This window comes from Peromyscus californicus, unplaced genomic scaffold (assembly GCF_007827085.1).
Source record: "Peromyscus californicus insignis strain IS unplaced genomic scaffold, ASM782708v3 Scaffold_4__1_contigs__length_199733344, whole genome shotgun sequence".
Taxonomy (NCBI): domain Eukaryota; kingdom Metazoa; phylum Chordata; class Mammalia; order Rodentia; family Cricetidae; genus Peromyscus; species Peromyscus californicus.
The window spans coordinates 20,374,904-20,390,416 of record NW_026294562.1 but is presented as its reverse complement, the minus strand read 5'-3'; the positions used below and the strand labels follow the sequence as shown (position 1 = coordinate 20,390,416).

General features: G+C 44.0%; 1 protein-coding gene across 2 annotated transcripts in view; it reads right to left on the bottom strand.

Moving 5' to 3' along the window:
- Positions 1-15,513, bottom strand: part of Mms19 (MMS19 homolog, cytosolic iron-sulfur assembly component) — a 41,064-nt gene that overhangs the window by 15,075 nt on the left and 10,476 nt on the right. For both annotated transcript variants that reach the window (XM_052762592.1, XM_052762591.1), the window contains exons 2-8: positions 14,635-14,683; positions 10,608-10,708; positions 9,267-9,352; positions 8,769-8,843; positions 8,290-8,359; positions 7,870-7,998; positions 7,720-7,781 (exon numbers count right to left, since the gene is read on the bottom strand). In XM_052762592.1, the coding sequence (XP_052618552.1) occupies positions 7,720-7,781; positions 7,870-7,998; positions 8,290-8,359; positions 8,769-8,843; positions 9,267-9,352; positions 10,608-10,708; positions 14,635-14,683 (572 nt within the window). The remainder of the gene's footprint in view (positions 1-7,719; positions 7,782-7,869; positions 7,999-8,289; positions 8,360-8,768; positions 8,844-9,266; positions 9,353-10,607; positions 10,709-14,634; positions 14,684-15,513) is intronic.

Sequence of the window (15,513 nt, the reverse complement as noted above, 5' to 3'; positions counted from 1 at the left end):
TGAACTTCTGATTGTCTTGAATCTATTTCTTTTTCTTTTTTTTTTTTTTGGTTTTTTGAAACAGGGTTTCTCTGTGCAGCTTTGCGCCTTTCCTGGGACTCACTTGGTAGCCCAGGCTGGCCTCGAACTCACAGAGATCCGCCTGGCTCTGCCTCCCAAGTGCTGGGATTAAAAGCGTGCGCCACTACCACCCGGCTTGAATCTATTTCTTAAGTGTCAAGGTGTGTGCCACCAAAGTTGCATTTGCTGGAATTAAACCCAGGACTTTGGGCACGCTAGGAAAGCACTCTATTACCAAGTTACATTGTCAGCTAAATTAAGAATATTTTCAAGCAGGAGTGGTGGCACACACCTTTAATCACAGTGCTCAGGAGGCAGAGACAGGAGGATCTTGGTGAGTTTGAGGCCAGTCTGATCTATAGATCAAGTTCTAGGATAGCTAGGACTACACAAAGAAATCCCAGCTCAAAAAACAACAACAAACCCTACAAAACAAAAACAAAAAAAAAACCCAAACTAACAACAACAACAAACCCCAACAAACAAAACAGACTGAAAATAAAAAACATTTTCAAATGGTATTATTCTTCCATAACATTAGTTTTATTGAGTGGTTAAGCCAGTTTATTTAAATAATTTCTCTTTGATGGATATCTCTATTTTTTTACCTGTATAAAAAGCAGCAACTACGACAGCATAAAAAGCATTGATAATTTCTGTATCAAACTAGCAGACTGAAAATATCAATTAGATTTTTCCTTTTCTCCTCTGGTAACTGCACCAAAAATACAGTAAAGGTTTTTTTATTTTTAAAAGCCATAAAGCTGAATGTTGAAGAGAATCAGATAAGAGATACTTGAAACAACTATAGAAACTGCAAGGCAGAGGGTAGGAAAATGACTCACACATTTAAGATGAAAGGACCCTAGGTAGACCTGGGGTAGCTGAATAGGCACAGTCCCCGAATAGGCAACTGTAAGAGAAGCTGGAATTGGGAATAGGGATAGAGAAACAATCTGAGCTCCTAGATTCCTTAATCATCGCAGATCCGTGAGGTTTATTTTTCTTGACTGAGTAGAGGGCCTCAGTGTTGTACCCAGAGGTCAAAGTGATAAGGTACTAGTACTGATTTTTCAGCTCTCTTCTGCTAGACAGACATAAGGTCTTTTTCTAGAAAATGATTAGCTTATTTTGGGAATTTCCCAGACTATCCATGTAAGTCACTCTAAATTGAAGCTAAGCAGGGTGGTGGCAGAAAATACGCTTTTAATCCCAGTCTCAGGAGGCAGAGGCAAGTGGATCTCTGAGAGTTTGAGGCCAGCCTGGACTACAAAGCGAGTTCCAGGATAGCCAGAGCTGTTAGAAAGGGAAACCCTGTCTTGAAACCAAACCAAACCAAAACAACAAAAACAAAAAATAATAAAGAAGGAAAATGAAGCTCACACATAACTCCCATCACATGTGCTCAGGACTTCCCCTCAAAAAACTAGGAGGGAACAAGGAATATGAATATATGTGTGCATACACACATGCACAGACACACACAGAGAGAGAAGAGATTTAATAAGGTCAATGATGGCTCAGCAATTAAAGGCCCTTGCTACATAAGACTAGAGATCTGAGTTCAATCCTGGGAACCCATGTAAAAGTGGAAAGAGAGAACTGACTCCACAAAGGTGTCCTCTAATATCTACTATATCCCATGGCATATATGTACCAGCTCTCACCATACTGACACTATCAAAAGTTTTTTTTTACAGTAACATAGGTCAAAGAGAGAGCTCAGTGGGTCGCTGCCACTAAGGCTGATAACCTGAGTTCAATCCCTAGGACTCAGATGATGGAAGGTGAGAACCAGTTACGGCAAGTTGTCCTCTGACCTCCACATGTGCCATGGCATGTGTTGTGAAGCAATTTCCTCAGAGGTTAAAGCCTTCCATTTTGGAGAAACTTAAGACATAGGATGTAAATGGGGATGTAAAACAGGATTTTTTAAAAAAAAATTTATTTTATGTGCATTTGGTGTTTGACCTGCATATCTGACCTCTCTGTGAAGGTGTTAGATTCAGTTGTGAGCTGCCATGTGGGTGTTGGGAAATGAACCCAGGTCCTCTGGAAGGGCAGCCAGTGCTTGTAACGGCTGAGTCATATCTCCAACCCAAACAGGGTATTTTTTTTTTTTTTTTTTTTTTTTTTGGTTTTTCGAGACAGGGTTTCTCTGTGTAGCTTTGCGCCTTTCCTGGTACTCGCTTTGGAGACCAGGCTGGCCTCGAACTCACAGAGATCCGCCTGGCTCTGCCTCCCGAGTGCTGGGATTAAAGGCGTGCGCCACCACCGCCCGGCCCAAACAGGATATTTTAAGACCAGATGTTAACAAGGAGATGAAATACTCCAACCTCCAAGCAAGCTAGTTAAGACAGGAAACAAACAACTCAAAATAGCTTCAAGAAGTCTCTGAAATTGACCAGATCCACTAGACTCTTCCCTCCCCAAGTAGATATAAGCAGTAAATATTGCTCTGAGACACTCTCAGTGGAGCCAAGCAGCCTGGAAGAAAAAAAGACTAGCTAATGTGGTGGTATTTTACTTGTACTGAAATGTGATTTTAATTGTATGTTAATAAATGAAGCAGGAAGGGTGAGGCTCTTAGCTCTGACCTCTTGGCTTTCTTCTCTGAATCGGCTCTGTGTTTCTTATTTAATAAGACGGTTGGTTACATCTACAAGCTAAGCTGTCTAGAAGAGGCTCATACCAACTGAGACACCTGAAAAGGACATTTTTTCAGCCTGCTGAGCTGCCTGCAGGCTGTGCAGTGGGCACCAAGTTTTTTGTGAGTTGTCTTTGGTGATGCAGCTGTCTTTAGCTATTTTGTCCCTATAAGAAACCCTTCACCTATTATTTCTGTAAGAGCCCCAATAAAATTTACTTCACCAAATCAAATTTTGGCAGTATCTATACTTTGGTTTATTGTCAGTTCCCTATCTGGGATGAGTAGACACTTGTTCACATCTCCCAGGAATAGTGTTTCAATATGAATACTCACACAAATAAATGTAATAAAAGAAATTTGAGGGCTGGGTAAATGGCTCAATGGGTAAGAGCACATAATACTCTCACAAACAACCTAAATTTGGTTCCTAGCATCCATGACAGACTGCTCACAAGGACTTGTAATTGCAGCTAAAGAGAACCCGCCCAATGCCCTCTTCTGCATCTGTGAGCACCTGCACATATAAGGTATATGCTTACTCAGACACATACCATAAATAAAAAAATCCTTCAAACTTTTTGAAAGTGACATTATTATTTTGAGAGAGCTTGTGGTGGTTTGAAAGAATATGGCCCCCAAAGGGAGTGGCCCCATTGGAAGGTGTGGCTTTGTTGGAGGAAGTGTGTCACTACAGAGATGGGCTTTGAGGTCTCCTATGCTCAAGCTACTCCCAGTGAGGCAGTCTACTTCTTGTTGCCTCCACATCAAGATGCAGCAGCTCCTTTTCCAGCACCATGTCTGCCTGCACACCACAGTGATGATGACTGAACCTCTGAACTGCAAGCAAACCACCACAAGGCAACGTTTCCTGTTATAAGAGTTGCCGTGGTCATTGTGTCTCTTCAGAGCAATAGAAACTCCAAGACAGAGTGGGTACCAGGGACTGGGGTGTCACTGTGGTAGGCCGGACCATTTTGTGTTTGGAGAAGTATGGACTCTGGGTTAGGAAGTCACTGGAATGCTTTAAGCACTGCCTAGTTGGCCATACTAGTAGGAGCAGGGAAGACAGTAGTGCAAAGAGTGACGTGAGCTGTCGAGTGCTGGCTCAAGGGGTCTCAGGAGGAGAATATAAATATGTGGCCTACAGACCAGTCTGGTCATATTTTGGTTAAAAATGTGGTTGCTTTTTGCCCTTGTCTGAAAAGTTTGCCTGGGGCTAAAGTGAAGACTTTTGGATTAATTCCATTGGCAGAGGAAATCTCAGAACAGCCTACTATAGACTCTGTCATGTGGTTACTAGTGTTAACTCTGATGAAGACTTATAATGAAAAGGGCCAAGCTGAGCAAATAAAATACAAAATGTACAGATTGAGAAAAGGGGCACAGGAAGTGGAATAGACCCCAGGGCAAGATCTCACCCAGCTAAATTACCAACTTCTGAAAGGAATGAAAGAAAAGCTTAGAGCTGGGTGTGGTGTTACATGCCTTTAATCTCAGCACTCAGGAGGCAGAGGCTAACATACCTCTGCCTTTAGTTTGAGGCTAGCCTGGTCTACAAGTTCAAGGACAGTCAAGTTTAGGCAGTAAAGGTTAACAATCAAAAACAGAAAGTTGGTGAAGATGTAACTGAACAAGTGGGCCATGTTCCAGCCCCAGCAAGCAGCAGAACTTGGCAGCTTCAGCCCCGTGGTTCTGGCTTTAGAGTCGAGGATACAAGAAAGGGGTTATAGAATTTGCCTTTGCACCTAAGGAAAGCTGCCGATGCCAGGCATGTGTCAGGGGTGTCTCTAAATGGAGGCCCAGAGAGGCCACTATGTGAAGCTGTGAAGATGAAGCCTGGATTGCCTTGGAGACCCAAGATGTTGGAGATGCCAAGAACTGTGGGATACCTGCTGAAGAAAGCTGCTAACAGGGAGCAGAACCAGCCCAATAGAAAGAAATGTGTGACAGTCAACAAAGCTGAAATGAGTTGGTGATCTGAAGAGTGTTTTGAAATCAGATATGGAGATGTAGAGTTTGGAGTTTGCCCAGTTGGTTTTTGGTCTTGCTTTGGTCCAGTATTTCCTCACTATGCTCCCTTTCCACCCTTTTGGAATGGTAATGTATATCCTGTGCCATTATCTGTTGGAAGTATGTGATCTGCCTTTTGGTTTTGATTTTACAGGGGATTACACACAGACGGAGAGGTGGATGAGATCTACATGGACAGCCTGGATGTGAGTGGGGGTGGTGAGGGGCGAGGGGCAAGGGAGGGAGAGCTTGGGGGAGCAGGAGGTCCCAGCTGGATCAAGGGCAGAGGTGGAGAGCAAGGAATAGGAGACCACAGTGGATGAGGACCATATGAGAATGGGAAGAGGCAGGGTGCTGGAGAGGCCCACAGAAATCCACAGGGATGCCCCCACGATGGACTGCTAGCAATGGTCAAGAGACAGCCCGAACTGACCTACTCTGGTGATGGGATGGCCAGGCACCCTGATTGTCGTGCTAGAAACCCCATCCAATGACTGAGGGATCTGGATGCAGAGATCCGCCGCTAGGCCCCGGGTGGAGCTCTGGGAGTCCAGTTGGCGAGAGGGAGGAGGGTTTGTATGGGCGAGAGTTGTTGAGGCCAGGGTTGGGTGAAGCACAGGGACAGGTGGCCAGACGGATGGAATCGCATGGACTGTGGGCCGGTGGCTGAGGGGCCCCCAGCTGGATCGGGCCCTCTGGGGTTGGTTGGCTTGATCTGTTTGGGAGGCGTCCAGGCGGTGGGACCGGGTCCTGTACTCATTGCATGGGTTGGCTATTTGGGGCCTGGGGCTTATGCAGGGTCGCTTGGCTTGGCCTGGGAGGGGGGGACTGGACCTGCCTGGACTGAGTCTACCAGGTTGGTCTCAGTACTCGGGGGAGGCTTTGCCCTGGAGGGGGTGGGAGTGGGGGGTGGGCTGGGGGGAGGGGAAGGGGGGCAGGAGGGGGGAGAGCGGGGGAGTCTGTGGCTGATGTGTGGAGCTGAATTGTATTTTGAAATAAAATTTAAAGAAAAAAAAGATTGCATGAATCTCAGAAGAGATTTTAAACTTCAGACTTAAATAAGTTTGGGATTATTAAGACTACGGGAACTTTTGAAGTTGGACTGAATGCATTTTTGCATTATGATATGGCTACAAAGCCTTTGGGGGACAGGGAGTAGAATGTGGCAGTTTCAAAGAAAATGGTCCCCAAAGGGAGTGGCCCTATTGGGAGGTGTGGCTTTGTTGGAGGAAGTATGTCACTGTGGAGATGGGCTTTGAGGTCTCCTATGCTCAAGCTACTCCCAGTGAGACAGTCTACTTCCTGTTGCCTATGTATCAACATGTAGCAGCTACTTCTCTAGCACCATGTCTGCCTGCACACCATAGTGATGATGACTGAACCTCTGAACTGTAAGCAAGCCATCCCGATTAAATGTTTTCTTTATAAAAGTTGCTGTGGTCATGATGTCTTTTCACAGCAATAAAAACCCTAACAAAGACATATATAATCTACCCATGAACTAAAAATAGAATGCTATTAAAACAAAGAGAATAAAATAAAATAATAATAATAATAAAAACCTGAAGGAAAAATCTCCTGTCTAAGGGTGACATAGAGAGAATATCAGGAGATGTGGTACAGCCTGTAATTATAACATTAGAGACTGAGCCTTGCTACAAGTTCAAGGTCATGATCTCTCATTGTGAGACACTATCTCAAAACAACACCAGGAATAGAACTCAGGTAGTCAGGCTTGTGCAGCTAGCACTTTTACTTTTACCTGCTGAGGTGCCTCAATGGTCCTATTTTATATGTGTATGCGCGCGCGCGCGCGCGCACACACACACACACACACACACACCCACCCACCCACCCCTATACACATCTGGTAGCTGAACCAGAGCCTTTCAATTTCAAAGGTGTAAGCTTCTTCTGCATTGTAAAGAAGGTTACTGAACTTGAAACAACTGAGGAGAGAGGTGGTCTAACAGGATGCCAACTGAAAGAAGCTGGTGAGTGATGTCTAGTAACAACAGCTGTGGCCCTTTAAAATCAGCCGTGTCAATATTCAAGCATCATTTGGCATGCTGCAATAGAGCTTTCACTTCTTGCACGTTACTAATGCTGCTGTACACATCCCCATGCATTCTACAAAGAAATAGACTCAAGTGTCTAGCAACAGAGAAGAAATCAAAAGCAAGAGTGGGAGGAAGGGCCACAAGAGCAAACACTTCTTGTACAAGCTGTGTGCAACTGTGCTGTTTTTTTGTGTTAATTTACTTCTAACACCTGAGATGCACTCTATAACCACAAATTCATATCCTATATATCCCTTAGAAATCAACCACAAGACTCTTACCTGCTAGGTCAGTTCTCAGCAACTGTAGCTTACAAACAACTCTTCTTTCAGAAGTACTACAGCACCACTCATTTTGATACCTAACCTTATATTGTTACCTCAATGTTGCAGCCTTCAAGGGCAGAGACCACAGCTTACAACCCTGCTCAGCACTGAATGCTTTGTTAGGGAACTTAAGCAGCCCTCTCAATTATCTGCTAAGGTGAATCCCTCCTTTGCTGTCGGATGCTTCTCCATTTCCCAGTTTACTAAAATATGGATCCATAAGGACTTTACAATGTCTATCTGGAGAAACGGCTCCATGGAAAAAGAAACAGTAGGAGCTACAGATCCCCAGTACCAATGGTGGATATGTCTGTACTCCAGCACTGGAGGGAAGTGGGGAGTGGTGTGGAGACAGGTGGCCAGTTCAGCCAAAATGGTGAGTTCCAGGTTCAGTGGCAGACCCTGGAGATAGGAGGGTCTGTCAGGAGGAAGAAGATAGGGATAAAGGAGGACATTCAACACCTTCCTCTGGCCTCCAATAGATAGGCAGAGACACTGCACAGAAGTGCAACACACACACACACACAAATTGTGTTTTGTTCACTTGTCTAGAACAATGTCTCCATACAGCATGTACTCTGATTATCTGATAAAGAATGAAGGTGGTACTTACAGGGGTAAAATCTATAGGGAAATAACAAGATGTCACTTCAAATAACTCCTCCACAAAAGGTCCTGTGCGAAAAGAGAAAGAATAAGGTTGATTTAGGTTCATTCTGTTTGACCAGCTTCAACCAGCTAATTTGGCGTTACAAAAACATACCCAGACTATAGTCCTTGGAGATGAGGTCATGGACAATTCGGAAAGCCACCAAAAGATTACGGGGATCCTTTTCTCCATCCATCACCTGGATGAAGCCAAATGTGAAATCAGCTCCTAGGCCCTTCAGCTCTGGGAAGGAGAGAACAAGGTCACTGCTGTCTCTTGTTCTTTCTGGTCTAGCAGAGCAGCCCTTTTTGTTTTCTCTTTCAAGTATTCAGTGAAGATATGTGCAAGTCTGTGTGTGCATGCATGTGTATTCTTCCTACACTAGAACACTGGACTCAAGCCTTTATCATTCCTCAGAGTCCTGGTCTTTCTACATACCCCCTAGACCACAATACACCCTTCTAATGGGGTGTGGGGGGGAAAGAGATAGCAACCGCTTGCCTTTCAGACTCCTTAGACAGTCCTGCCTCTTACCTTCTTCCCGTGATCGCATGAAGTTGGTGATAATACTGAACACTGTATGGCGATCCACTTGTAGCAGGGACTTGAGGGTGGGGAAGAAATGAAATAAGTGCAGAAAGAAAACAAAGAATACTTCAAACAGCACAAGCATTTCAGGCTTCACAATCTCTAGTGGATAGTTCCCTCTAACCAGAATAAGACCAAATTAGAGGAACTGTAGAGAAATGCCTGGCTACTGACATACCAGCACAACCACAACAGTGATGTCAGTAACCCAAACTTGTTTCATGTACATTTTAGGTTCTTTAGCAAGACAGGTCAGATATAATGTCATGCCTTCCTCTCCTTACCCACTATAAAGGGACACTGTATAAACAAGGTCACCAGCCCTCAGTGTTCACACAATCTGTGTTACCACTTAATTTTAATTCTATCAAGAACTTCAAGACAAAGACTAGCAACAAAGGAAACTAGCAACTATTATCACTCACCTGTACATGAACCTCCTGGAAGATGGCTTTAAGCACAGACACAGCAAGCCCAGGGGGCAGGGCCACAGACAGGCTCTGGGGAGAAGGGAAGATGTGAGAACAGTCTCTACAAGGTGTTTCATTAGGTAACTGGGCACCCCAACATTCTGCTCCAGGAGGAAGCATTCACAGAGACAAACTCTCTAGCTGAGCATTTCTTCACAGCTCCTTTCAAACCAGCCAAATTTCAGTTCCCCAAAGACGGTTTTTTTGTTTTGCTTTTTTCGTAAGTATAGATTATAGGTGAAGTTTATTACAAGGTAAAGTGGAACATCTCAAGGGTGCCACTGCCACACAGGAGACTTACTCTCTAGAGGAAGAACTGGAGAGCTGGCTGACAGTAATTTACTCCTATATTTGGGTCTTTGTCCTTCAGCATGTGAAAGTTCATCCCCAAAAGGCCAGGAGAGAAGTATAAAGGGCTCCCACAAACAGAGTTATGTAATGAAAAGTACTCACCAGTGCCCTCAGGCCCTGCAGGACAGATGGGATCACAAGATGATGGTCCTTCAGCCGGTTCTCATAGAACAGGATCAGATGTACCACTGCACAAACCAGATGCAGCCTTCAGCTTAGCAGGCATGAGGAAGGCCCACTAGCTATGTTTGTCTGCTTCCTAACTGCCATTCCATTTTGGCCTTCCCTACAAATGTTCTCCTGCATCAAGAAATGGCCTTGCACTTGATGGTGCCTTGACTTTGTGAGTTAGATAGGAAAGCCTCTTACTATTCATTCTCATACAAGTTCACAGTGAAACCCTCAGAATCGCTTCCTCTTTAACCTCAGTATTTATGTGCATGTGGTGGTTTGAATAAGAATGCCCCCCCCATAGGTTCATATATATGAATGCTTAGTCATCAGGGAGTGACACTACTTGAGAGGGATTAGGAGGTGTGGCCTTGTTGGAGGAAGTATGTCATTGGGAGTGTTTCAAAAGCCCAAGCCAGGACCAGTGTCTTTCTTTCCTTGCTGCCTATGGATCTGGATGGAGAACTCTCAGCTACTTCTCCAATGGACTAAACCTCTGAAACTGTAAGCAAGCCCCACCCAGTCAAATGCTCTCTCTTATAAGAGTTGCCCTGGTCACAGTGTCTCTTCACAGCAATACAGCAGTGACCAGGACAGTGCAGTTAGTTATACAGCATGTGGAAAACGTCCAGGAGCCAGTTCTCTCCTCCCACCTTCATGTGGGATGAAACTCAGGCCTCCAGGGCTCTTCCTAAAGCGCCTTTACCTCTGAGCCATCTCATAAACCCCAGACTCACCATATGGAACTTTTCCTTCCTCTTTTTCTTTGGTGCTGGGGACTGAAAACAGTTTCATGAGCTACACCACTAAGCTTTCTTTCTGTGATTTTTTTTTTTTGGAGAGGTTCTAAGTACAACTTTCAGGAATTTGTTCTCTACTTCTACTGTGAGTTACAGGGATCAAACTCTGGTTGTCAGGCTTGCACTGTAGGTGCCTTTACTCAATGAGCCATCACAAAGCCCTCTGCCCTCTGCTTCTTTTAAGTGTTGGGGGTTGAACACAAGGCCTGCAAACCTTTCCTTTACAAACCTTTCTTTAAAGGGCCAGACATTAGGTATTCTATGATTACAGGATGTAGTAGACACTGAGATACACTGAACAAATTATCAAAGACTGTATTTCAATCCCATGTGTCTTATAATTTAATTGTAATCACCTCTGCCATATATACCAGTAAGTAAGACATTGATATTATACCCCCTTAACTTGTGCATATCATGTAAGCCATGGCTTAGTGATTTGGGAAGACATTCCTACAAGCGATGAAAGTACCTTCCTTCTCCAGGAGCAGGGAGTGACACTGGAGTAGCACCTGGGACAAAAGCTGGATTCCTCGTGCCCGAGTTCGGGGTTCTGGATTCTCCAGAGATGACCTGGGAGATAGCAACATAGAAAGCATCTGTGACTAACCAGTTCAAATTATAAAGGAAACTGTCTACAGTTAGCCACAGTTACACCCTTGGCAATAAAGAGTCACACCCTCCTAAAAGTGTTTAAAAAACAGTCCTTGAAAGGTGTTCCTAAGCTAGTAACATTAGTGTCCAGTAAACACTGAAGCTCCAGCTGGATGGTGGCACATGCCTTTAACTCCAGCACTTGGGAGTCAGGCAGATCTCTGAGCTAGTGGCCGGCCTGGTCTACAGAGTGAGTTCCAGGATGGCCAGAGCTACATAGTGAGACCCTGTCTCAAAGGAAAAAAAAAAAAAAAAAAATTAAGCCCAAATCTATCCTCAGATTAATCTGGCAGCTCGAATGACATCACAGTCAACAGAAGTCTCTGTCTTAGCATCCCTTACTTGGCACTCAATGGGCATCACGTTTACTCTCTCTTCCCAGAGGTATGAACAGTATCCACAGGGCTTCAGAGATGTCTGGCAGCTGCAGTTTCTACTGAAGGCAGGCAGCAGATTTTTGCAAACTAAAATAAAGATTTTTGTGTGTGCAGATACACATGTATGTGTACACAGGCGCACATGTGTATGTATGTACATGGAGGCCAGAAGTCAACGTTAGGTGTCATTCCTTAGGAGTTGTCCACCATTATGTTTATTGAGATAGGGTTTCTCATTGGTTGGCCCAGAACTGTCTGATTAGGCTGGCTGCTAGATCTGCCTGTCTCTACCTATCCAGTGTCAGGATTACGGATGTGTCACCCGGCTTTTTACATGGGTGCTGGGATAGAACTCACTTTACCAATTAAGGCACCTTCCCAGCTCCCTTTTTTGTTTTGCTTTTTGGAGACAAGATTTCATTCTTAGTCCAGGCAGCACTCAACTTGTTGCTATCCTCTTGCCTTGGACTCCCAAAGTGCTGGGATTACAGATGTGAGCCATTACACTGGGCTATTTGTTAAGATCTTGCTAAGGAGAAAAAAATGCTGAGCAACCAAGATCCTAAGTGGTATGCTTGCACACACCTACACCCTTTAATAAATGGAAGGTTACAAAGATGAACAGAATAAAAGGGTTTTTTCTTTTTTTGGAGACAGAGTTTCATATAGGCTGAAACTATGTAGCTCTGGCTGTCCTGGAACTTACTCTGTAGACCAGGCTGGCCACCCAGGCTGGCTTCAAAGTCTCTATAACAGAACAGCCTTGAATTTAGTCTTCAGCCTTCACATCCTGAGTGTTGGGATTACAGATGTATATATACCGCCTCTATGCCTGATTTTATGCTGTTCTGGGAATAGAACCCAGGGCTCTATGCATGCCTGACCAGGTAGGCTTCTACCCACTGAACTACACCTCTAACTGCAGCAGTTCTGATAGGAAGGACTACTGATAGCAACAAGCAACAAGATGATTTACATTCAAACAGCTCTCCCGAGATTACACTTAAACATAACCTGAGCAGGAAGTGGATTTCTAGAAGCTGATCTTGAGAGTTTTAAACCTCAAAGATAAAGGAACGTATATTGGTACAGAAATAAAACTACTACTGACTGTATTCCAAGGACAGGAACTCATAGGAATGTTTCTGCTTAGCAGGTAGGTTACTGTTCATTTGCAGCACTTAAAAGAGGACCGAGGCACACAAATGCTCATAACAGCATTTTTCATAGAAGCACAAAAGTGGAAACATCCCAGGTATCCATCATAACTCATGAATAGTTAGACAAAATGCTGGTCATTGGCACAATAGAATGTTGTTTATTGAGCAAAAAATTAAGACCTGACATACTACGACACAAAAAAACGTGGTAAACATGCTGCAGTGCTAACACTGGTTGCTATCTTGCCACGATCTAGCCTCACCCAGGAAGACAAGCCCCTAGGCATACTTGTGAGGGACTACCTATAGTAAATATTCCTATGAAGGATTTTCTGGATGAAACTGAGTTGGGGAGACTAACCCTAAATATGGGAAACAACATTCTCTAGGGTAGGATCTTGGACTATATGAATGGAGAGACCTCTACTTCCTGACTTCGGACACAATGTGTGACCTTATTTATGCCTCAAATTCCCACCAGCAGACTTCCCTGACACAAGGTTTTACCCTTGAACTATGAGCCAAAACTAGCTCCTTCTCCCTTAAATTGCTCGTCAGAGTATTTGATCACAGCAATAGGAAAGTAAAACAAATGCTCAGTGAGAGAAACCAGACACAAAGGTCACACAGCCTGTATCTGAAATTTATCTGAAACTTCCACAACAGGTAAATGCACAGACTGTTGGGTGTTGGGAGGAAGGGACACGGGTGCTGAGGAGCAGGAGTTTCATTTCGGAGTAATAAAGATGTTCAAATGGTGATTGGGGAAGAATGCACAGATCCATGAATGTACTAAAAGGCACAGAATTACACACTTTAAAATGGTGAACTCTGCTGGGTAGTAGGGACACACACTTTTAACCCCAGCACTCGGGAGGCAGAGGCAGATGGATCTATATGAGTTTAAGGCCAGCCTGGTCTATAGAGCAAGTTCCAAGACAGCAAGGGTTACACAGAGAAACCTTGTCTTGAAACCCCCCTCCAAAAAAAAAAGGGTGAACTTTGTGGTATGCCACTTTACACACACTTGAAGATTTATTTATTTTTATGTGTACGGAAGCTGTGCCTGCATGTATGTTTATGTACCATGTGCATGCTTGGTTCCCATGGAGGCCAGAAGAGGGTGACAGATCCTCTGAGACTTGAGTTACAGACAGTTGTGAGCAGCCATATAAGTACTGGGAATGGAACCTTGGTCCTCTGGAAGAGCAGACACAGTGCTTTTAACCACTGAGCCATCTCTCCTGCCCTGTGTCAGTTATATTTTCAATAAAACTAATATGAAGAACAAACAAAAACAAAAACAAAATGAACAACAAACAACAACAAAAAACCACTGCCAGGTGGTGGTGGCACAAGCCTTTAATCCCAGCACTCCAGAGGCAGAGGCAGTCAGATCTCTGAGTTTGAGGCTGGCCAGTCTTGTCCAGAGAGTGAGCTCCAGGACAGTCAAGGCTACACAGAGAAACCAAGAAAAATAAAAACAAAAAACTAAGGCCACAAGAAGGTAAACAGAAAGGCCAAATGATCTGTTGTGTTAGACAAGCCAATTTAAAAATTTTCCTTTATATTTTCAGAGACAAGGCTGACTATGACAGTAACTTATTAATGACACTTGTCACCTTAGGTGGTCTGCCATGTATGAGATTTGGGGAAAGCAAGCCCTAGACTACAGGCATGTATTTTATCTGATTCTTAGAACCCTAGGTTTTAATACTGCTTTTTTCTTTTTTTAATTCATTTATTTTTATTTTATGTGCATTGGTGTTTTGCCATGGGTGTTGGTTCTCCTGGAACTAGAGTTAGAGACAGCTATGAGCTGCCATGTGGGTGCTGGGATTTGAACCCAGGTCCACTGGAAGAGCAGCCAGTATACTCTTAACCACTGAGCCATCTCTCCAGCCCCCATAACACTGCTCTTTTAGCTGTTTCCAAGCCTCTTCCATTAGTGGGGATCTGGCACAGTCTATGTCCTGAGCACTCTCCAGACAAGGAGACAGGGCCTACAATATGTCTGAGCCATCTGGGGAAACTAGGCTCCTAAGGGGATTAGCTGGATCTAAGGAAACCCAAGAGGAATTCTAATTCCAATTAGACAACAGTGGAAGGCCTTAGCCCCCCACTTCACCCAAACCTGAGTCAGAACCTGATGTGGCTTACAGGCTGTACCCTTTTTAGGGAAAACAATTCCAAGACCAGCTTATACTGAGGTGCTGATGTGGATAGGGGGCTTTTTAACTACAAGGGGAAAATCAGGTTCCAGGGACCAGGCAAGACTAGAGAAATATTGTAGAACAGAAGTTCTTACCCAAGGGCTTCTACCACTTGTAACACTGTATAGCCACCGGATTTCACATCTAGAAGAAATAAAAGAAAATGAAAAAAATTAAAACAGGTGCTGTGGGATGGTCTGTATGTCAAGTGTGTTGCTGATTGGTCAATAAATAAACCACTGATTGGTCAGTGGCTAGGCAGGAAGTATAGGCGGGACAAGGAGGAGAATAAAGCTGGGAAGTGGAAGGCTGAGAGAGACACACTGCCAGCCGCCATGATGAGAAACAGCATGTGAAGATGCCGGTAAGCCACGAGCCACGTGGCAACGTATAGATTAATAGAAATGGATTAATTTAAGATATAAGAACAGTTAGCAAGAAGCCTGCCACGGCCATACAGTTTGTAAGCAATATAAGTCTCTGTGTTTACTTGGTTGGGTCTGAGCGGCTATGGGACTGGCGGGTGGCAGAGATTTGTCCTGACTGTGGGCCAGGCAGGAAAACTCTAGCTACAAACAGGACTCAATGGTTGAGTGTTTCCTGTTTATACCAGGCTCTGTACTAGGAGATCATACACTGCTGGACAAGATACCCTCCTAGATAAGAAAGAAGCTGTCACATTTCAGATATGCAGCGTTGAGTATTTAAACAATGAAAAATAAGCATCATCATCTGTAACTGAAATGTCTGTATATGTAGAAAATCCAAGAGAAATTAAAAAACAAGATGGCTATGTACAAATTAGTATTATCAAATAAAAAGACCTTCATGTATACACACAGCATAGCCTATAAAACAGCATAAAGGATGAATGGGGACAAATGGCATAAAGGCAAAAAAACAAAACAACCCCCCCCCAAAAAAAAACAACCCAGGACTGCAGGTGTAACTCAGTTGATAGAGTGATTGCCCAG